The following is a 22,204-nucleotide window of genomic DNA, read 5'->3' on the forward strand; positions in this document are numbered from 1 at the left end:
TCTCGCGTTTACATACCATCTCGTCAATAAGTGCTCCAAATCTACGACTTCAAAACTTATTGATATCGACTTCGTATCACCAGCTTGTCAACGGTACCAAGTCACCTTACGACTTCTCGACCCCATTTTTATATATATTTCTTCCTATACCACACATACATATATATAAAAATGGCTCCATGCGCGAGACACGCCGCCGACCAAGGCCGCCGTCAACCCGGCCTTCAACGCCAACACCAATCCGGATGGCAACCCAGGCATATCCCCAGCCGACAAGCAACATCCGGCTGGCGCGATGGGGATATCGCCTTCCTGAAAAGCGTCGATGAATTCAGCCAATCCGAGTACGACGCCCTGATCAAATCCGGATACATCCGCGAGGGTGCAACAAAGCACCCAGTCATCATCTTGGAACACTCGGATGATTCCAGGTACTACCTAGTCACCACCGTCTCGGCTTACAGCTCTGGTGACCACAACGGCCATCTCCCACCGTGGAAACAAGTATACCACCAAAAGAAGCAGCCCAAGGCATTTCGGGCGTTCCACGGTTCGGAGAGGCCAGACCGATCCAAGGGATTCCTCCAGCTCGCCGAAGGAGGACATTTCCCTAAGCCCAAAACCTCCTGGGTATACACTCGAAACATCTTTGTGGTCCCGGCAACAACACTTAAGGGCTTCGACAAGACCACGGAGAGGCTTCGAATGACCCAGGAGAGTCTCACCGATCTCCTCTCTGATATGGGGAGGAATTGGAATTTCTACAGCCGGTGGACAACACCCCAGGTCCGCCAATTTATGGCGCCTCAACGACCTGAGGTGACACCTACCAACACCCACCCCCCCGGCGTTACCAGTACTCCGGAGAATTCCAAGACTAAGGTGGTCGCCCCAACCACCTTAATCTCAACCACGATCCCTGGAACCCGCACTCTAAACATGTCGAAGTCGTGGAGTGCGGTGGCTGCGATGTCTTGAGGGCTTAACTAGACAAGCTTATTCCTAGCCCCGCATCATCCCAACCCAGCCGAGAAACCGGGACGAAATTCACCTACTCGCTTCGTCACACAGCGAGGTACCTATAGAGAACCACTCACAAGCATGAACCCAAGATAGCCCCAGAGCTAGACTAGATCTAGCAGTAAGGCATCGAGGGAAATGCAATGGTTCCAAAGAAAACAACCGGAATGAAACGGGCCAAACTATATCACCAAGGTAAGTGATTTTGGCGTCAAGTTGAGTTTTGTTGAGCTCATGTACTAACTCGATCCCATCAGGTTGACACCAGGCCCTACAATCAGACTGGTTAATACTTCGATATAGAAGTACACGGGAAGAGGCCAGGAGTGAGAATATTTTACAGGTTTTGTCCCCGTGGGGGTTTCCCTGTATTCAGCATCAATAGCCGCTGGCGAATGCATATTCAAGGTAGTTTCAGGGTATTATTCTGGATCTTTTTTGAAGAAGGGATTCATTGTTGTTATTACTTAAGGATGTATCATGTCGAGTTGTATAGTATTATCTGTATAGCCACATCAACATAAACAATATCACCATTTTGATCAATAATTTCGCATCTCTTCGCGTACCACGTAGGCATCGTAGCATTTTAGTTTTAACTTAATATGGTGAGCGATTCTACCCCGATCCTGGCTTTCATGATTAACAGTAGAGTTGTGCGTGATCTCCTAGCGCGAGGTGAGAGCTCAATACGCCTTGAAGCTACCCCTATTTAGAGAGGAGTCAATTGGAATTCCAACATCAAATCTTACTTATTAAATGTGATTACGTCTTTTCGCGGAAACATCTTACACGAATACGCTTTAGTGAGGACACAAGGTGGATGGCCCTACAAGGGTAGTGCACTATGCCCAAGTGATGCTTGGCTTGATGCCATACAATATAATTGAAGAAATGGTATTATGGCGATGTTTTCTATATTTGCGCTGACGCGTACGAATGATCTCTTGGCGAGCTTTATATGAAAATTGAGGAAAGGAGCTAGCATCATGTCACATGCGTACCTGCGAAATTCCCATTGTGGCACTGTCGATCTGCAGCTCGCATTCGGATATGAGGAGTCTGGTCTTCAGCTTGTCATGGTGCAACGTGCTTAGCCCGATGATCCAAAACGGGGGCATTTGCACCACTTCCCCTCATTTTTGACCGATACCCCGTATTCGTCGGGGGCCTCGGTACCCGTTTACGACGGAATGAGGCTATACAAAGTTGTAATACCATACCGCTTTAAGCGACCCACCATGCGGGGCGTTATAATTCCGCCCATGACATAAGTAGCAATAGCATCCTACCTGAGATGAGTGAGGATATGAAAGGGACACGTCTATTAAGGCGGTTGTCGCGGCTAAGTTTGTCTGAGGAATCGCATTGACGGACATGGCTTGTTCGTACGCTTTCGTCGTCGCTTTGGCGGCTTCTATTGCAGGAGCCGCCAACGTTGTCGATCTATCCGAATCGACTTGGTCACTTAAGAATGACACCATGAATGTCTCTATTCCCGGAAAAGTCCCGTCCCATGCACATTTGGATTTATTGGAATCGGAAGTGATATCGGATCCATACTACGGACTCAACGACTTTGACCTGCGATGGGTTGCGCTCTCTTCCTGGAATTACACCACACAACTATCTGGACTGTCAACCGATGAAAATATCAAAACGTTCCTCTTGTTCAATGGCCTTGACACATACGCTGACATTAAACTTTGCTCGCAACCTGTGGCGAGTACGAATAACCAGTTCCGCCAATACTTCTTCGATGTCACGGATATTCTGTCCGGTTGTGGATCCGACTCTCCTGAGCTTCAAGTCGGATTTGGAAGTGCGCCGAAAATTGCCGAGGCTATCGCAAATCAGCCAGGACAGGAGACGTGGCCGGAGGGAGTCGAAGTTGTCTTCGAATTCTCGAATCGCCAGTTTATTCGAAAGGAGCAGTCTGACTTTGGTTGGGACTGGGGTCCAGCGTTTGCTCCAGCGGGAATTTGGCAGAAGGCGTGGGTCGTGCAACTTGGCGAAGGCGAGATATATGTTCGCAACTCGCTGCTGGATATATATCGCGAAGGACAATTGAACAACCTTCCTCCTGATCAGAGCGCTAACTGGGTTTTGAATGCGAGCATTGATGTGATCGGTGTTGTGCCGGAAGGGGCGAAGCTGAATTTTAATATTGTCGACATCGCTACTCGAGAGCAGGTTAGTAGTGGAGAATTGGCAAATGTTACAAACCATGGTGACGTTATTACTGGTTCTACTACCCTGTCTGCGGATGACTATAAGTTATGGTGGCCAAATGGATTAGGGGATCAGAATCTGTACAACGTCACCATTGAAATCGCGTCGGACTCGGGCGAGAGTATATCCACAATAACGAAGAGAACAGGGTTTAGGACAATTGTCTTGAATACGAGTCCTGTTTCTGACGAGGAGATAGCCAAGGGAGTGGCTCCAGGCGATCATTGGCATTTTGAGATAAATGGCCAACCATTCTTCGCTAAAGGAAGCAACATTATCCCACCGGATACATTCTGGCCACGAGTAACTCCGGGCAAGGTGAGACAACTTTTTGATGCAGCAATCGCTGGAAATCAGAATATGCTTCGTGTCTGGTCAAGCGGTGCCTATTCGCCCGACTTCATGTATGACCTTGCAGATGAAATGGGACTTTTGCTTTGGTCAGAGTTCGAGTTTGGCGATGCGCTTTATCCTGTCGATGCGGACTTTCTCGAGAATGTCCGACAAGAAGCCGTGTACCAGGTCCGACGCACCAATCATCACCCTTCTCTCGCCCTCTGGGTTGGCGGTAACGAAATCGAAGTGTTCCTTGCATATTTCATCAAACCCCTGGGACCGGAGATACTCGAGCGTTACACAAACGAGTATGAGACTCTGTTCTTGGACACGCTAATACCGGCTCTCTTCGGCAATAGCCATAGTATCTCGTACTCAGCAGGTAGCACGGGGAACGGGACACAGTCCATCGACTTTAGCAAGCCGATCCCCATCAGCCTGCGTTACACCAACACTACTCCCGGATCTATCTATGGAGACACCGATTATTACAACTACGACCCAATCCAAGGATTCAACCTATCCACGTACCCAGTTGGTCGATTCGCCGTCGAATATGGCTTCCACAGCATGCCTAGCATCCACTCCTGGCGCCAAGCTGTCAATGAAGCGGATCTGCATTTCAACAGCTCGACCATCATGCTGCGCAACCACCACTATCCAGTCCAGAGCCTCAACACGAGCTACTTCGTGAACTCGGCCAAGGGTATGGGCGAGATGACCACCGCCGTCCAGGCATACTACCCGGTCCCCGCAAAACAAGACTCCGTGGCGAATTTCTCGGCTTGGTGTCATGCGACACAGATTTTCCAGGCTGACTTTTATAAGAGTCAGATCCAGTACTACCGTGCCGGGTCCGGGCGCCCGGAACACCGGCTCGGGAGTTTGTATTGGCAATTGAATGATATTTGGCAGGCGCCGAGTTGGGCCGGTATTGAGTATGATGGGAGATGGAAGGTTCTGCATTATATCGCGAAGGATATATACCAACCTGTTGTCCTGGCGCCGCAGTTCGACGTTGATACAGGTATTCTAAAAATTTACGCTGTGAGTGATCTGTGGAGTGAGGTTAAGGGGAAAGCTAGTCTTGGCTGGATTGGTTGGGATGGAAGTGTTGTTAATACAGATTTGGGAGATGTGGAGTTTACGATTCAGCCGATTAATGCCACGGTGATAGCGACGTTGGATATTAGGGAGTTGACATCAAATGGGACTGTTGATGCGAAGGATGTCTTGTTGGTGGCGAACCTTACGGCGACCGGGACACCGCCGAATACGGAGACTACGAAGACGTATACGCATACTAATTGGTTCACACCTACACCATTAGCGTCAGCGTCGCTTATGGATCCGGGGTTGAGCGTTGAATATGATAGCGGCGCGGATGAGTTTGTGGTTCGCGCTGAGAAGGGGACAAGTGCTTGGACCTGGATTGCTTTGGGGGATGGTGATGCTGATGAGACTATCGTCGCATTTGACAACAATGGGTTCTTACTAAGAAAAGGGGAGGAGAAGCGTCTTGGATATAAATTGATTGGCAATAATGCTGAGAAAGAGGGGTGGAAGGATAGGGTTGGTGCTACTAGCATCTGGGACAATACTTTGTCATGATATGTCCCATTGATGTTGAGTGTAAGCAAATGTCTAGGCATCATACTGCTTCCTAATTCTCATTAGACCATTTTAATTCGCAGAGTCTTCCTTTCTACCTCCCCTAAGATGTGTCCGATATTTTCGTGTAACCCCGAAGCCCCTGAACCCCTGCATGAAGTAGAAAAGGGGTCATTAGTCAGCTGCCAGTTCTCGATGACGGCCCGGCGTTACACAAGTAACTGGCATAATCATTTCACATGACTTAGTAAGATCTTAGTCAGTAGATTTCCACCATTTATCAATGGACGCTTATCTAAGCTTTCTTCACCTCTTCACCTTCATATTTCATCATCGTGCCTAGCAGGGGAAAACATCCCTTATGAGGTACTTACCCAAATTCTCGACTTTAATCAAACTGGTGTGTTTTCTAGGACTCTGGTTTTTAGTTATGCGTCATGTCCCCACTAAGAACGCGATTGAGCCCGAGCGCGTGGCTGCGATTATGTCATCGTGGCATTCTCTTGAGGTAGTCTCATGCAAAAAGATGCAAACTCTATGGGCGGGTTATGGACACATCTACGAAGTTACAGCGCGAGAAATTAGCGGTAAAAATGGGGTTGGAAAAGAATCAGAAGTATTACGACTGGTACTCAAGTTCATCGCACCTCCACCAACGAAGCCGGAGTCGGAAGATGAAGGCCATCTTAGGAAGTTGATGAGTTATCAGGTGGAGCAGTACTTCTACGACTCAGTAGCCCCGCTTTTGGAGGACGAGACTGCTGTCGCTCATGTTATTGCTACCACGCGCGATTCGCAAGGAAAGGCGGGAGCTGAGGAGCTTCAGGGTTTGACGGCTACTGGTATGTGCCTTTGTGTAACATTTGATGGAGTCATGCATTAACTATTTTAACACAGTTATGACTGATTTAAGACCCCAATTTCCAATTGCCGGGGAGAAGAGGTCAGAACTTAATACGAAACAGGTGCATGCGGCACTCGACTGGTTGTCTAGTTTTCACAGAAGTAGTCGAAAGTTGATCCCAGACAATTTACAAGAGCTCCTACGCCCACCCCTCGAAGAAGCCAAGAGGAGGCAGAACGGCGATAATTCGGGAACGAAGTTTTGGCTCAATGGAGGCTACACGTATCTCGCTACACGTCGCAAGGAATATTCTGCCCTCGCTAAAGATGGAAACTCAGAGTGGTCAAGTGCTCTCTGCAAGCCGAGGACTCCGGGTGGGCAGTCGGTATCTGAGATGGTAGCTGATTTCTTAACGCCGCGCGGTCGGAGTTATGAGACACTCATCCACGGCGATGTAAAATCCGAAAACTTATTTACCACCCAATCTGGCGATAAAGTCGCGTTCTACGACTTTCAATACGTTGGCCTCGGGATTGGTGCCTCCGACCTCGCAAAGCTGTTTACGTGCTCGGTACCGCTAGGCTTGCTTGTCGACGACATAAGGCACGTGCCACATGAACTTGCAATGGAGGAAGGCGAGAAAAAGCTTTTGAAGTATTATTGTTCGAGTTTACTTGTCGATTTTAAGGATGCGGAAGGACATATTCAAGAGTATGATTGGGACGAGTTCGTACGGCATTGGGAGACTGCGCTAGTGGTATGTATTGACTCTCTCCCTTCGTTTCCTATCTTTTGAAGGCTTTCCTCGCTTCGCGTATGGTGTACTTCGCTTTGATTGCTAAGGCATTTATTTTCTGTCATGGGACGCGTTTGGTTACTAACTTAATTCAATTTATCTAGGACTGGTTAAGATTTCAGGCGTCTTGGGGATTTTGGGGCAATACTGAGTGGCTTGAAGCTAGAGTTAGGTCGATTCTGAAAGACCAACAATGGAAAAATTGGCTACAGGATAATAAATAATCACAACCGAGGAGAAGTTTAATTTGAAAATTTTAAGACCATATGAAGCACGAAACATAAATATAAGGATTAGATTCATCTGCCATAGCATGTTCTTAGCCCGGTCACATTTCGCGGGAAGATATTCTTACCCCTTCGATGTAGCGTAGGTAAGTTCGAACGCAAGGACATTATATGAAGTTAAACTTGACTGATCTGAGTACATACTAGTATTACTTCCATCAGGATGGTCAGACCGTGCTATATATATCTGAGTAACTTACACCCTTTTGTCCACTGCGCAGGCAAACTACTATCAACCCATCCCACTCGCCACCTCTCGACTTTATCGTCAGCTTTGGCACACTTGAATATTATCAGCTCGCGTGCAACCAAAAAGTCTCCTACCCACCTCCAAATAGAAACAGACTCCCGTGTCACCTACATTCAGACCTAGAGTCCTAACAACCGAAATTATCAACAATCACCACCTTCATACGACCCAATTCCAATAATACGATGGCGGGTAATAGGCGCCTCCCTAGGTATTGGAAGCCGGCACATATCCTGGCTTTCTGCTTTCTACTCTACACCGTCGCCAACTTCATATGTACTAAACATTACGAGCTATTATTGGATGCGAAAATGTGGTGGCTCGTCTGGTGTCTGTATTGGGCGTCCACTGCCACGGCCAGTTTTGTGCTTATGGTTCTCTTTCAAAACTTTGTGGACTGGCTTGTTCCTGTCTCTTACGGCGGGGTGGAACTGGAGCGACTTCATGCACTGAACGAGGGCAAGGAAGAATGGGAATGGGGGGCGGAAGCAGAGAGTTTTGCCGCGGCCTTGGTCGCGCTATCAGGCTGAGCCTCTCTCAGTGGCTTCAGGAGATATGACGGGTCACTGAGCACTGGAATTTCTCACCACAGGGTCTGGGTTTAGATCACTTGGCCGTCTTCCTCTAGTGTGCATTGGTGGGATGGTCTGGAGGGAGGCAAATACAGCATTTTGACGAGGGAAGAAGGAAATTAAGTAGAAGCCTTCAAGTTCGAGATATTTGGAAGGGAGGATTGCCATCTGGGAGCCAAGGATATGTGTCTCATCGAAACTACCCCCTATTCACGATTCTTACTAAGCAATGCTGAATCATCAGTAGTTGGATTATGTAATATGGTGACAAGGAGACCTGAGTCATCTATTACCTAATGAAGAATAATCTAATGATGTGTAACTTACTGAGGCATTACTTAATGAAAGATGGCTTGAAGAGATTACCTAAAGCAGCATGATAAATATTATGTAACCCATCTGGCATTTATTATATAAGCATTATATAATCCGACGAATATTACCTCATCTTGATACCCCGCCAATTTCTTTCTTCGTCTCTATTCTTTCTCCAATCTCCACGCCCGACAAACTAGTCACATCATTTGATTAGCTAGGTAGCTCACAATTCCTTAAAGGGGAATGTGAGTTATCTAGATATCTTCCTAGACTGGAAAACCCCGCAACTTCTGGGATGCCGATTCGTGATCAAAGCATTGCGGTTACTAAATTGGGGACAGGGTAGAAGGGCTCGGCGAAGCGACTTTTCAGGAACTACAAAGTACGGAGCCAATCACGACGGAATATAAGCTGCCGATATGGAGAACTCTTGATCGTCGATATTGCAACATCGTCGTGTGGGGTCTATCTTAGATCAAGCAGTATCCATGAAACCCATGTGGGAGTGGAATGGACAAGATGAGTACCGTATACATCTCCCGAACTAGCGCATCTGTACAAATTCATGTGATGCCGGCAAGTAGTTAATACATGTGCCTGGGCCTGGGCTAATGCTCCCAGGAAGCGAATGAAAGAACAACTTTGCCTATTTTCAAGGGTGTCTTGCGTATCTATGTATCTAGGGATGCCAGCTCGACGACTAAGAAATACACGTCTAGCATTGGTATCTAGTAATTAGAAATTCAACACCTAGGCCAACGAAGCAGATTTCATACTTCAAGTCATCAGATATAACATCTACAGTTTAATACCTAAGATAAGGCGTGAATATGTCACTTCCGTATAAGAACGTTCTCTTAATCGGCGCGACGGCTGGAATCGGTCTTGCCCTCGCGGAGCGTCTAATCGAGAACGGCATCTTCGTCATCGGCGTCGGTCGTCGCAAGGAGCGACTCGACGCCTTCGTGGCCAAGCATGGCCCTGAAAAGGCCGCCGCTTCACAATTCGATATCACCAAGGTTGACCAGATCGAGGGATGGGTTAAAGAGTTAGTACCCATAAGAACAATCTCAACACCAATTGGCCCTACTAACCACTGCAAATAGAATCACGACCACCTACCCCACCATCGACGCCGTGATCCTGAACTCGGGCATCCAACGCACACTAGACTTTACCAAACCGCAAGCCATCGACCTACCACGCACCATCCAGGAGCTCAACACCAACTACACATCCTACCTCTACCTAATCACCTACCTCCTCCCACACCTGCAAGCCCGCGCCCCGAACCCAGCTGCTCTCGTGGGTGTATCGTCCGGTCTGGCCCTAGTCCCCCTCCCACGCTGCGCGAACTACTGCGCCACAAAAGCAGCGCTGCACTCCCTCCTATGGTCTATCCGCGCGCAACTCGAGCGCAATGAGGGCAGTAAGCATATCAAAATTATTGAGATACTGCCCCCCGCAGTGCAGACGGAGTTGCACTCGCAACAGGCGGAGCTTGTTGCTATTGGAGAGGGTAATATTGGGATTCCTGTGGAGCAGTTCTTGGATGAGGCTTGGGCGGGCTTGACGGCGGGCGATGCGGAGATCCCGGTGGGGATTGTGAAGGTGAGGTTTGATACTACGGAGGAGCCCCGCCGTGAGCAGTTTGGCAGGATTTTGAAGGCTTATTATAAATGACTGCCGCGGTTGTAGGGGGGTGATAGGAGGGGAGGGCAGGGCAGGGGTTGTGATGGTGTGTTGTGGATACGGGAAACCAGGGCGATGCGGGTGTACGTAGATTGAGGTGGTACGTAGCAAGTGCTGTAAATAAGACTAAGAGCTATTTTGGTACATTATTTATTTCATTTCACGATTGTAGAACTACGTTACCTATTGGATGGAGTATCACATTATATAGGCGAGAGAGGATATTACGAGTGGGATGACTTCGATTGATACAAATCTAACTATTTCAACTGTTCACTACCAAACGCCGCGCTTATGTATACATTTAGTATTATTTTAGTCATGGCAATGGTAATAGCTCAGAGCTTACTCACAAGCATATGTGGAAAAGAGCAATGAACATGAATTAAAACCACCCCTTAGGAGAGAAAGCACTTGACAAATAGAAGTCTGATAGCCATCCAGATACCTAAAAGGAGAACAAGGTCAAAGGCAATGTCGACAGCGATACCCACACCAGTGGCAATTTTGCTCATGATAGATGTAGGTCTGTTGGGTTGGTGGGTATAATAAAGGTACTGAGGCATTGTGACAATTATTTAAGGTGATATTGAAAGATTCAATATCAGTTGCTGTAGATGTCTTGATTGATTTAGCTCATGGCGATGGGAAGGGAAGCTAATGGCACTGATATTTAAGCTCTTAAATAGTAGTTGTGGTATTCTAGAAAGATGAATGGCCTTTCAAGACCCTTCCTCCGATGACGAAGTGTACAAAGGGATTGTTTTAAGTGAGGGAAAAGCGATAGTTACCATATTCTAAAAGGACGACTACTAGTTAGATTAAAGACAATAAAATCCCTTAATGCGACATGAGTAGGAGTGTTGTTGAGGGGATCTGGCATGGGAGATTTTCAAGTCTCACGTAGATCATCAATCAGTCAGCGAAGCAGTGAAGAAATTGAATAGAATTGATGCTACCAAGTTCATAGACGTTCAACTTAAATGACAATTGAATATAATCTAGAACCGATCAGCGATTCATATTCCTCAATTATACATAGGGTGCATCGCGATGAGACGGGTGAGCTGTGCCGTCTTACTGTGGGGACAGACATACGAACACACCAATGCATCCTTCATCGTATGCTCAGCCAAGGGCATCTAGCCTGAGCTATAAGCACCCGGAAGCAAGGGTAGTTCCATCGCCCCCATGCTCAGCGGAAAGATATAAGTAGCGCGCAGAGCCGCCTGAAGAACATCACTTCATGTATTGTAAGAGCTAAAGATGGACTTCGTAACATGGTATCGCGGAGATTCTCCCAAAAGCCTCACATGCGCCAAAACGCCCAAGCCACGAGAAATTACAAGGTCGAATAAGTTTCGGTTCCCCTTTCCCATCACACCTTTAAGTTAAGCCTTCCACTCATCCCTACCAAGCCTCACAATATCCGCTTGTTCCAGAACCCAATACTTACTAGGTGCCTTCCCCTCGGCCGCAAGGACTGACGCATGAACAGCCGCACGTCCAATAACTTCCGGTTCCTGGCCCCAAGCATCCTGTCTTGCCTGGCCGAAATGCGATAGGCTACGGATAAGCTTGAGGAAGAGCGTGGCGCCTTGGTGGGGTACCTCGCGCTCGGCGAGAATAAAGCCCGGGCGCAGAATGATAGCTTGCTCGAAGCCTGCGTCTTTGATGGTGTCCTCGACGCCGATCTTCATCTTCGAGTAGGGAAATTGGCTGCTGAGAAGCGACCGCGTGCCTGCTGATGATATGAAGACGAAGGTCTTGACGCCTGCGGTGTGGGCCGCTTTGGCGAGGTCGACGTTTACTACGATGGTTAGAAAAGTAATTTTGGCTAACTTTGCTTTTTCACGAAGGGGTTGAGGATGCGGATTGAGGGAATGCGACTCACAATCATGGTCGATTTTCCACTGATTCGCGACGCCACCAGCGGCGGCCCGAGTTGTTCCCACAGCTGAAAAGACTATTGACGGTACGGGACTGATACCTGAGAGATCAGACGACCACTTGGCGGTATCAGCTTCAATTGTGGCGTTCAATTTAGGTGACTCTGCTTTAGGTGCTCGACGAGAAATGGTATGGATCGCCTTGAATGCATCGTGACTTAAAAGAGTTGACAGTATTTGACTGCCTACAACTCCGGTACTTCCGAAAACTGCAGCCACCGACGCCATGATTTATGTAGAATGATAAATTTGTTTATTTTTAAGGTAAAGTCAATGGAGGTGATATGAAAGTGCAATTTTATATGTCACTCAAAGTGCTATATGAAAGTGCAATTTTATATGTCACTCAAAGTGCTATATGAAAGCTCCAGGCAAAATAGGAGACGTATGTTTTCAACCTCGGAAGACTTAGGTGGGCTTTTCTTTGACCCTGGTAGAATTCGGTCGAACAATCACGCCGCCGTGCACTTATTCATCGCAATCGCGATATGACGCAACCAGCAGTAATTTATCCATTGCTTAGTAAGGAACGAGTGGTCGTACAATGCATAAAATGTATAATATTTGCTTTTTATGTCTAAGGTTATCCGACGGCGCCAACTTTACCACTGTAATTAATGCACGGAATAACACCAATTGCAATCCCCTACATAAAACATAAACACCATTTCCTCTAGATAATTGGTATCATCAACTGAATGCAATCTCTCTCTTTTAAAACGCCTTTTTTCATCAATCCTCCGAATCCGATGCACGTCGTGGGCTCCTACTTCGAACTCTTTGATTTCCACTAGGAGGTTGAAGGCTAACCGTCTTGGATGCTGATTTCTCGCGCCACGATTCTTCACTACTTTCGCTACTTTCACTTTCACTGCCACTGTCAGTATCGGCTAGGCTTTCAAGCTCCATCTCTTCATCCGGTACACGTCTTGCATCTTGCCCATTCGGCGAATCGACCGGTTTAGTCTCATGTCCATGAATTTTCATATTGACGAACATGGCGTAAAGGCCCAAGTCGTATGAAAGACGGCAACAACCCGCGACTACAAACGCGATCCAGAATCGTTTACTCGCTGCGAGAATGCCCGTAACAGTAGGACCTGCTGTGGCTGCTAGTGTGCGGACTGTCGAAGTAATACCCATAACCGCTGTTCGTTCCTCAGGTTTCACCACAGCTGCGATAAAAGCGGCGCGTGGCGCTTGGTCCATGTTATTTAACCCCGCGCGAATGAGCAACAACCCCGCCGTCATCCAGAGATAAGGCGGAAATGGAAATGCCAATACAGCTGCTGACGATGGGATATGCGTAAATACCATCGTGTTGATCAAGCCAATCTTTCGTGCAAGAGGACCGGCGAACGCTGCCGAAAACGCACCAAGGAAGTAACTAAACGAAGTGATGTCGCCAAGGGTTGACTTGGCAGGATGGAACTTTTCGTCCATGTAGTAATTCGTCAACGAATAAGGCACCATGCCATCAGCCAACGAGTCGACAGCCAACAAAAACCATAGCTTGTACATTGTGGATCGCGTCGGCGCTGATATTTGGGCCAATCGATTTGAAAGCCACTTGAAACTTCGAATAACCCAGTTCTGAGATACGGGAGCCACATTAGGCATCTCCATAGGGCTCTCGTCGATAGCATTTACATTGCTTTCGCTTTCACCCTGTGGAAGTTGCGTATAACTTTTCTTCATTTTCGCGAGCTCGCACGCATCCGAGAGCATCAAAACCATACCGAGATTCAACAACCCCATCAAAGAATAGATCCAAAAAAGAGCATGGTAGGAATCGACCTTCGACCATTCATCCTTACTCTGTAGGTAGTGGAGAAGCCTACCCGATACTTCACTTCCCAAGGAAGATCCGAGTAATGGCGTAGTGACATGCCATGATAAGACGTCTGCTCTTGTAGAAGCTGTGGTAATTTCCGATAACATAGATCTACAACACGATCAGTTATAATTCAACCACTTGCTCAAGGGAACGACTAACTCCTCTATGCTTCGGAAAGGGCCAAAATCACCACCGGTTATACTAATAACCCCGACAATTGCGCCCAACAAAAGAATCCAGAAATTTTCGAATATCGCAAAAATGACACCGCTCAAAATCATAAGCAACGAGCCAGCGATCATTACCCTTCGTCTACCAATGCGATCCGCCACAAGAGTAAGGAATGTCCCAAGGATAACATCCCCCAGTAGTGTGAGTGTCATAAAAAGGCCAATCTGGTGGTCCGATATTTCTAATGCGGAAAAAAAGATGGCTGTAAGGTTATGTCAACACCTAGGATCTTATGCATCTTCACGAATCAGCCCGGAGTCGTACCTAGAATCAATGCTGTGGTACCATAGGCGAACATGCGGCCAGTTCGCGCGAGGATGATAAGGTAGGCATCCGAGCCAGTTTCATGAATCGCAGCGATTCCAAATTCATGATAGAACCACCTGAGGGGTGCGGTAATTCTTTCAAACATCTAGTCCAGTTTCCCGGCAATAATATTCTTGAGAATATAAGATTACCACAAATACTACGATAAATATATTGTGGGAAGTTTTATTGGTTTTCAATTCGCAAAATAGTGTAAGCGGAAGAAGGAATGGCGGTATGACCGGCTGGGCACGGCAAGGTCACGGGTTAGTTAGCCGACTTCGGCGTTGCGCCATTTGCTTCCCGGATACGTCACACCCGCAATTCTAGCCGAGAAGCCGGCACGGGTCCCGATAAGCAGATACACGCCTAACAGTACCTACTCCATACCTACATGTCTAACCCTTTGTGGATACCTTGTCTTGTCTCAATGGCATTGTTTTTACCTATAAAGGGTAGCTTGATAAGCCGGTAAAGAATGCGATTATTCTTCATTCCCCCTTTTCTACTTTAGCACCCACGTATGAAGGAAGCTTACTCTCAATGTTATCCTTCGAGAAACAATACCTTTATCATCAACAAACATGGGAGTATATGGCTCTCGACCAGGGTATATGAAGATGACGCGATCTCCTCGTGAAGTTGGAATTGTTACTCTCTTTAGAGGTTTTCGAGTCCCAGAGTTCTATGAATCAATAACAGCAGAATGGCTGAGAAAACATCCCCCTGGCTGATAGGACTGCGATTCACCCAAGTTGTATTCATTGGAGCTTTTTCCTATTATAATCTTGGAATAGTCGCTGACTACATCTTTAAAGGGTACTTTTTGCAAACTATCATTCTGCTCTTCTATGCCATGCTATGGCTTTGGCGTTTGTTCCATACACATGCGACTAATATCTTCGCGGCCCTCTGGGCTGGTATCATATATGCTTGGAGGTTTTCGAATGCGACCACGAAAAGTCTTGTATCGGAGGTTGAATACCTCAAAACTTATGTTGTGTCGTTCGTCGTCCACTCCTATCGACTCGTTGCTTCTTTATTCCTCGCCGTCATTCGGTTCACGGAGCAAAGTTTAGTACAGGCAGTTGGGCATCTCCTGTCTTACATTGTGTCATTTTCACTTAATTCCTACCGATTCGCTAGTATTACCTATATCACTGCCGTTCGGCTCGCGAAGCAAATTGTCCCGTTCGTTCGACACACAATGGTTGTGTATGGCCAGCTTTGGCAACCCGTTAACCATGCCACAGGAAATACGCGACGAAACCGGGATAATTATATTGGAGACGATGTTGATCCCTTCATTTCTGCTTGGGGGACTTGGTACATCGGTACTAAGCAGCTAATAAGCCGTATTATTCTTCCCTCAGCTTACCGAAATCTCATTTGGCGGTATTTCGGCAGTCGTCTTCCTAGTTGGATCTGGGATTACCCATCCTCTCTCACGATTGCCTTCGACTATACACATCGTAAGGTGAGCAAGGCAATACACTTCTACCTAATGTTTGCGCACGGAGAAAAAGCAGCCGTTTCATTCGGTCTTCTGTGGACTATAACCTTCCGGCCCCTCACCGTAGCGCTTTTTATCATAACTTCATTCTACGCTATGCTCCACAGCCCGCCAGCCCCAACCAACCTACTAACCTGGGACTTCACCCCTACCGACCACCTCACGCTGACGGTAATCTGGGACTGGGTTATCCTAATTACATATATCACGGTCATGCCTACAGCTAGACTAAACGTAACATACGCATACCGAAGCGTTCACGCGCAAATGCTATGCTTCCACCACCTGCGCGATCGAATCCGATACGAGAATCCGCAGTGGCGCGATAGTTTGCTGTCGAGGTATCTCTACGCACATGCTTCCCTAATATACATCCTATTATCCCGTTTCTTTCGTCTGGATCAGGGACAGCAGGGTGAGACACAACGGGCGCTGTATGCGCAAAGTCTGGGGTTGGTGCAGTTCCGCCATCGAAGGAGGATGAGGAGACAGATTCGGAGTGTCTGGTTCACGGATGATGTTGCGGTCCAACGGCTTGTTATCCGCGCCCGTAGGTATTGGTGGATACCGTAAGTTGTTTATTTCTAATTTTGAGGGTGGTGTTAGTCGAGGAATATGACAAGGTGGAATCCCATTGCTTGTGGTAGGTCACTAGAGTATATAGGCTGGCGTTTTAGGGATATTTCGGTAATTACTTTTGATATAAGTCGCGTGTTTATTAGTCATTTCAACATATAATTCGGCTTTATTGAAGCGACTCGAAAATGAAAGGGCAAAGGGGCAACACTCACATTAGCACGCGTACAAGACCACGTCAACTTCCTCAGTATAAAATTTCTACTAGTTGGAAGTAATTCATTCAAATTTGGCAGTATTATCCGTAAAACTGGATACCTATAAAACTCATTATCTTGGGTATGTCCTCACTCATCGTAGAAGTATGTCAACTACTTTGACACTATGACCCCACCATTTCCCTATAGCAGATAAGTATCCAACTCCAAGATAGTTCAAATTCCATTTCCCTTAGCCACCTGTGTAACAATAACTATAGGCGGTAGTAAAATCCAATATTAACGGTCTATGACCCAGGCCTCTGAGCACCGCCCAGGCATCTGCACAGCGTCTTATGTACAACCATGTACACGCACAAAATCCTCGAGTTCCCAATTCTGTCCCATGCTCTTCAAGCCTCGGCTTTCTGCCTCGGCAGGAACCGCGCCCTAATCCCGGTCATTAGCGCGATGTATGTGTAGCTGTCCATGGATTCTATATCAGGTCTCTCCACGATTTCGACATCGAAGTTCTGCATAACGGCACCAACAATTTTGTTAAGCATCAATTCCGCCAGGGGCCGCCCCGGGCAAGTGTGGGCACCTCCACCCCAAGCCAAACTCGTGCGATCGAGAGAACGCCAAGCCTCGGGACTCTTGAGCCAACGCTCGGGTTTGAATTCTGATGCATCTGGTCCAAAAATAGCTGGGTTCAAATGCATCGCCGCCACATTGACACCAACCGTGGTTCCAGAGGGAAAGTTGTATCCGTGCAAGCTTAGGTCCGGGCCCGCGGGAACCTTACGCCATAGTGCCATCGATGTGACTGGTTCCATTCGTAGTGCTTCCTTGATACAAGCTTGCGTATACGTGCACTTCTCAATATCACCATCGGCTTCATCTAGCTCAGCCTGTACACGTGCCTTTACTTCGGGGTTACCGCAGATAGAAACCAACGCCGCAGTCGCGATCGATGTAGTCGTCTCGTGGCCCGCAATGAAGTTGTTGAATGCCAGTTTTCCCGCGTAGTGTGGTTTCCAAGTTGCTTTTTTCTTTGTAAGTTCTAGTAGCTCGCCTAGCATGTCTTGATCAGCATCTTCTGCATTCCCTTGCTTCTCCGATGCGAGAAACTCCGCGGTACGCTTGCCGATATTTCCAAAAATTCGCTATCGCCCAAGTTAGCAAAATGTCAGGTTTTCAACTGCGGGGAGATTACGTACCGGCTCGAATGGGACATAGTCCGCTGGCATGTTGCTCATATCCACTCCAAAGAACTTGGCTATCCTGGGTCGTAGAGCTGGCCACTTTTGGACAACGAGAAGCAAGTGCTTAAGAGACCCGAAAACGGTAATCTCTCGCCAGAACTTGATGCTCTTGACGAGATAACCATGGTCACTTCCATCCTTAACGAAGTCGGGGGACCAGTTGAGGGTGACAGCGCCTAAGCACTCAACAACGACTAAGTGAACCCAATCGGTATAATCAAGGACCTGTCCTCCCTGCGTCTGCAACTTCGCGACGAACTCATCCATTACTCCGTCCAATCGAGGGCCATACTTCTTGACGGAAGATGCAGCGTACGTTGGACCAATATTTCTCCTATTATTTCGATAACGGTTTATGTCCATTTCGGCGTTCAACGCGAATTTATCAGTTTGCTCTCGGCGGAAACGCCAGTCGAGTTTCCCGGGATGGGTGTCCAGCGCCCCTGTAAGATATAAGTGGATGGTCTTTGCACTGAAATGTGCGGGTAATCATACAATAAAAGTCCCCCTTCTGAATATAGTGGCTTCCGGCTATCATGAATGTCAATAATTTCCGTAACGGCCTGGGCCATTGGCCAGGTTCGCGAGGGTTACACACTGTAGATTGCCCGATACGCCTCCTCAGAATCGAAGGAGATTTCATTGGGGCTAATTCGAACCACCGGTCCATACTTTCGATGCAAGTCTCTGTTAAGGATCAACACTAGAATGAGAGGAATCAGTAAACAAATTTCACGACGATAGTAATTATTTGACACCATCTCATTCTACCAGCCGGGTAGCCCCACCAAGCTCGGGGTTTGAGAGGATGGCGACTTGACCGGGGATAATTATGAGGGAATACTCACTGCGACCCTTCTTCACTTGGAAGACATACCACAAACTGGTAATAGCAGCAATCCTCGGACCTGGGACCTTGGCTAGAGGATGTAGGAACAGGCGATACACCACTAAAGATATGGGAAGTAAAGAAAAGTAAACTGTAAGGAATAGAGCCGGCGATGCCAGCAATGAAGTCACTATGGGCGCCATCGTGACAGATATTCCCATAGACAATGAGCCTTGGGGTGAAGAGCTTGTGAGGTAAAGGCGAAAACTATTGTCAAGAAGGATTCCCGCCTTTTAAAAGAGGACCCCTGGACTTGCGATTGAGACCCCCATGCAATGCGGCACAGTATGTGTGAGCCTCTCTATCTGCCGTTTTAGCGGATTGTTGGTTGATGGCTCTTACAATCTACGTAAGTCACTAACGACGAAACGCGGTTGGAAGATAGTTGAATTATATACAAGAAACAATAGTTAGAAGTAAGGATGATATAGTAGAAAAGAGTTATAGTTTTAAGATTATGCGAGTTGCGCGGCCGTATACATAATGTACTTTCCATTCGGCCACGCCAGGAGGGTTACTTCCAAAATACACCATAATGGGATCGTAACTGCTATGCCTGCCGGCTAAGGCGATACGCTGTCACCTTAAATCGGGGTGGCCTTACTGGTGCTTCGCGGTACCCCGCGGTACCCCCTGTCGGTGAAGTACATCGTGGGTGAGACACAGGTCAATACCGCTTCTTATGATACGCTCCTGCCCTCTACGATCGGCAGTCAAATAAGATGCTACTGCATCGATACGGTACGGCGTACGTGTAAAGTATCCACTGTGGCTGCTTCTTACCGACATTATACTAAAATGTACTTGGATATGTAGTGCGACCCCAAACCAACCTTGGAAATCTTCAATATTCCCACGTTCCAGTGTATCGGGTAAGGCACCTAACAAATCAAACGCCACAAGCCACACAATTTACATATAACTCCCGACAGGAACCGCCTACATCTTAACGAATCCTTCTATCGCCTAACATGCCGCAGTATATTAATTAGGGGTACGTAAAGTACCTACCTTATGTATGTGTGGAACCCGGCTGGCAAGAAATTTTCACGATGGGTGCTTTTTCCCATCCTTTGAAGCCCCAGGCATGGGTCTTTTCGCTAGTGCTTACACTGTTTTCCATACGGCCAACGTATCAAAAACCAATCTTTTTCGCCAACCTCCCACATAACAATATCTCCAAAAAGGGACATTTTGATGTTGGCTACCCGGTCGACATCTCATGATCTTACGATACCCTGCTTATAACAAAACAACAAACATGGATTTTACGGGGTAGGGTCGGTGAGGTCGGGTCGGTTCAACTTATTGACCCATTGACCCATCGAAATCTAAAGACAAAACCGAGAGCTCGGTTTCCGGTGCACGTTACATTCATCTGTACAATTCAGACAACGTTTAAGGAGATGAATCTGCCTGAGAAGAGTGGAGAGTTAAAGCACCTATTCGATCGATGTGGGGGTAGGGAGATCCGTGGTTCGGAACTAAAGCTACTAATCGTCTATTCGCTTTATCAGAATTGCCTCATGAACCAGACTTTGGATAGCAAGCATTGAATTTGCTTCCCGCTTTCCTAATATGGCCGTGCTGCTATGTTGTCTTCACCGGGGCCAATGTCAGAATTTCGGTATCCTACTTTAGTGGTTCGGCGCTTCTCGCGGCTGTTTACGCGGCTGTTCCCCCGCGATTCAGGGGGTCGGAGCCGAGAATGTTGAGGCCGAAGTCAGTTAATCATTACTGTCAATTGATATCTCAAAGATTTAAGATCAAGACTTTCAATGAAGGTAGGCTGAGGCTGAAGGGTGGTGATAGCCTAGGCTTTTCGTCTCAACTATCTTATGATCAATTCATCCTGCGCAATTGACATGTGCTTGGGGTAATGTGCATATTGGGATTTTGGATTTCCGGTTCGGATGTCAGATCCATGCTATGGTGTATAATACAACATGATATATGTATGTAGAGTTGTGACTTGATGATATGATAGCACACCCCTTTTCTCTACCTATGCAATTCCATTGTAATCCAAAAAGAAAATCCTCGCATCCAGCTTTCAATCATGTATAGTGCTTACGTGACCCTCAGCCGCCACCCAGCTCCTTCGGCGGGCTTGAGACGTACGCCGATATTCCAATTACATCCAGGAAAATGGTATAATCTCATATGAATTATGATGAGCTTCCATTTGCCCCGATCTTGCCCTCAGCCTTTTCCAGGTAAGTGACTAGGTCCGCAATCGTGCAGACCTTTAGTCCCCATTTTCTCGCGAACGCAATGCACCCCTCGCCTCGCATCATACTAGGGCCTTCTCGTACTGCGCTACCACTGACCTCGTTTCCGTCTTCGACCAATTCGCAAATTGCCGCGGCTTCGGGTTTACCAGCTAGCCTGCAGAAGTCAACACCGGCCTCTGTATGTCCCCTCCGGACCCTAACACCACCTGGTCGTGCGCGCAACGGGAATACGTGTCCGGGGCGTCGGAAACTTGCTACGGTTGACTTAGGATCTGCGAGGTGTCGGACGGTGAGTGCGCGGTCATGAGCGCTAATACCGGTGGTTACGGAGGGGTCAGCCGCATCGATTGAGATGGTGTAGGCTGTACCACGGGGATCTTCGCTGTTCTCTACCATTTGCGGTAGCTTGAGGGACTCGGTAAGGGCGGGTGTAATAGGTGCGCAAATTAGGCCGGAGGTATGTCGGATCATGAAAGCCATTTGTTCGGTCGTTACATTTTCGGCGGCTATGATTAGGTCACCTTCGTTCTCGCGGTTTTCGTCGTCCATTACCACTATGAATTCGCCATTTCCTATCGTACGAGATACTCATTAGTTACAAAAGTATACAAGGGGGATTCCGGACGAGTAATTGTCTTAGATACCTAAGAATAAGAAGACATACGGAAAGCGGCAATAGAATCTGGTATCGAATCGAATCGACTGTGGTCAATGAGAGCGGACGGCATGATGGGCGATGTGGTGTACGAAATGGTTTGGAGTTGCTTTTGTTTCCCAAGTTTCGTAGACGGGTACCGACAGACAGGACGGTTTAACTATTGGTGGTCGTAGGCTGCGGCGACAAAGGGATTAGAGATCAAAGGTTGCGTCACAACATGCAGCTACCGTAAATCATAAGGCTTAGGGTACGTGGGAAACAAAAGTAACGCAACAAACTGGTGATACGCTATATGTTGTAACAAGATTCTAACAGTAAGTCTTTGAGGAGTAAGTTTGTAAAGTTATAATATAATCCAAATCGGAATGAGAATAAGAATAATATACTCGTTGATTACATGTAGCAAACGGCACTGACGATTCCTTACTCATCCCGGACTTTCCACGGCGTAGAATGAGGAAAGTTCTTTCAAATGCTGACTGATCAGCTGTTTGGCTGTCTGTTTAACACTAAAGTCAAGGGTCTCCGAGGACAAGCTCGGCGGGGTCGGCGTTCATGCTGAGGGGCTTGTTTTCTGGGTCTAAGATTACA

The 22,204-nt window shown here is 47.3% G+C and overlaps 10 protein-coding genes across 10 annotated transcripts; 6 read left to right on the plus strand and 4 right to left on the minus strand.

The window, feature by feature from the left end:
- Positions 1-171: 171 nt before the first annotated feature.
- Positions 172-1,323, plus strand: F4822DRAFT_430262 (uncharacterized protein; the record flags this gene model as incomplete). The annotated part of the gene is made up of 3 exons (XM_051461257.1): positions 172-955; positions 1,113-1,215; positions 1,278-1,323. 3 exons carry the CDS (start codon positions 172-174, stop codon positions 1,321-1,323), a joined length of 933 nt encoding a protein of 310 aa, XP_051313288.1.
- A 784-nt stretch (positions 1,324-2,107) lies between these two features.
- On the plus strand, positions 2,108-5,296 carry F4822DRAFT_406795 (glycoside hydrolase family 2 protein). Its single transcript, XM_051458428.1, has one exon. The coding sequence runs from the start codon at positions 2,398-2,400 to the stop codon at positions 5,197-5,199; it is 2,802 nt and encodes a 933-aa protein (XP_051313289.1). The 5' UTR covers positions 2,108-2,397; the 3' UTR covers positions 5,200-5,296.
- A 231-nt stretch (positions 5,297-5,527) lies between these two features.
- On the plus strand, positions 5,528-7,148 carry F4822DRAFT_406796 (phosphotransferase enzyme family protein). The gene is made up of 3 exons (XM_051458429.1): positions 5,528-6,041; positions 6,097-6,800; positions 6,944-7,148. Exons 1-3 carry the CDS (start codon positions 5,561-5,563, stop codon positions 7,061-7,063), a joined length of 1,305 nt encoding a protein of 434 aa, XP_051313290.1. The 5' UTR covers positions 5,528-5,560; the 3' UTR covers positions 7,064-7,148.
- Positions 7,149-7,158: 10 nt separating this feature from the next.
- F4822DRAFT_406798 (uncharacterized protein) lies at positions 7,159-8,350 on the plus strand. The gene is made up of 2 exons (XM_051458430.1): positions 7,159-7,212; positions 7,274-8,350. Exon 2 carries the CDS (start codon positions 7,562-7,564, stop codon positions 7,904-7,906), a length of 345 nt encoding a protein of 114 aa, XP_051313291.1. The 5' UTR covers positions 7,159-7,212; positions 7,274-7,561; the 3' UTR covers positions 7,907-8,350.
- A 61-nt stretch (positions 8,351-8,411) lies between these two features.
- Positions 8,412-9,981, plus strand: F4822DRAFT_406799 (putative NADP(+)-dependent dehydrogenase). The gene is made up of 3 exons (XM_051458431.1): positions 8,412-8,842; positions 8,892-9,314; positions 9,373-9,981. The coding sequence occupies exons 2-3, from the start codon at positions 9,097-9,099 to the stop codon at positions 9,947-9,949; spliced, it is 795 nt and encodes a 264-aa protein (XP_051313292.1). The 5' UTR covers positions 8,412-8,842; positions 8,892-9,096; the 3' UTR covers positions 9,950-9,981.
- A 905-nt stretch (positions 9,982-10,886) lies between these two features.
- On the minus strand, positions 10,887-12,337 carry F4822DRAFT_406801 (NAD(P)-binding protein). Its single transcript, XM_051458432.1, has 2 exons — positions 11,853-12,337; positions 10,887-11,768 (listed from the first exon to the last, which is right to left on the minus strand). Exons 1-2 carry the CDS (start codon positions 12,133-12,135, stop codon positions 11,350-11,352), a joined length of 702 nt encoding a protein of 233 aa, XP_051313293.1. The 5' UTR covers positions 12,136-12,337; the 3' UTR covers positions 10,887-11,349.
- A 266-nt stretch (positions 12,338-12,603) lies between these two features.
- Positions 12,604-14,687, minus strand: F4822DRAFT_285296 (MFS general substrate transporter). Its single transcript, XM_051454935.1, has 3 exons — positions 14,240-14,687; positions 13,904-14,177; positions 12,604-13,852 (listed from the first exon to the last, which is right to left on the minus strand). Exons 1-3 carry the CDS (start codon positions 14,385-14,387, stop codon positions 12,640-12,642), a joined length of 1,635 nt encoding a protein of 544 aa, XP_051313294.1. The 5' UTR covers positions 14,388-14,687; the 3' UTR covers positions 12,604-12,639.
- A 300-nt stretch (positions 14,688-14,987) lies between these two features.
- On the plus strand, positions 14,988-16,367 carry F4822DRAFT_430268 (uncharacterized protein; the record flags this gene model as incomplete). Its single annotated transcript, XM_051461258.1, has 1 exon — positions 14,988-16,367. One exon carries the CDS (start codon positions 14,988-14,990, stop codon positions 16,365-16,367), a length of 1,380 nt encoding a protein of 459 aa, XP_051313295.1.
- A 256-nt stretch (positions 16,368-16,623) lies between these two features.
- F4822DRAFT_285251 (cytochrome P450) lies at positions 16,624-19,101 on the minus strand. The gene is made up of 5 exons (XM_051454934.1): positions 18,681-19,101; positions 18,431-18,535; positions 18,328-18,363; positions 17,788-18,275; positions 16,624-17,733 (listed from the first exon to the last, which is right to left on the minus strand). The coding sequence occupies exons 1-5, from the start codon at positions 18,880-18,882 to the stop codon at positions 16,981-16,983; spliced, it is 1,584 nt and encodes a 527-aa protein (XP_051313296.1). The 5' UTR covers positions 18,883-19,101; the 3' UTR covers positions 16,624-16,980.
- Positions 19,102-20,889: 1,788 nt separating this feature from the next.
- Positions 20,890-21,683, minus strand: F4822DRAFT_430270 (3,4-dihydroxy-2-butanone 4-phosphate synthase; the record flags this gene model as incomplete). Its single annotated transcript, XM_051461259.1, has 2 exons — positions 20,890-21,527; positions 21,620-21,683. 2 exons carry the CDS (start codon positions 21,681-21,683, stop codon positions 20,890-20,892), a joined length of 702 nt encoding a protein of 233 aa, XP_051313297.1.
- Positions 21,684-22,204: the final 521 nt, after the last annotated feature.

This window comes from Hypoxylon trugodes, assembly GCF_022578975.1.
Source record: "Hypoxylon trugodes strain CBS 135444 unplaced genomic scaffold F4822scaffold_6, whole genome shotgun sequence".
Lineage (NCBI taxonomy): Eukaryota > Fungi > Ascomycota > Sordariomycetes > Xylariales > Hypoxylaceae > Hypoxylon > Hypoxylon trugodes.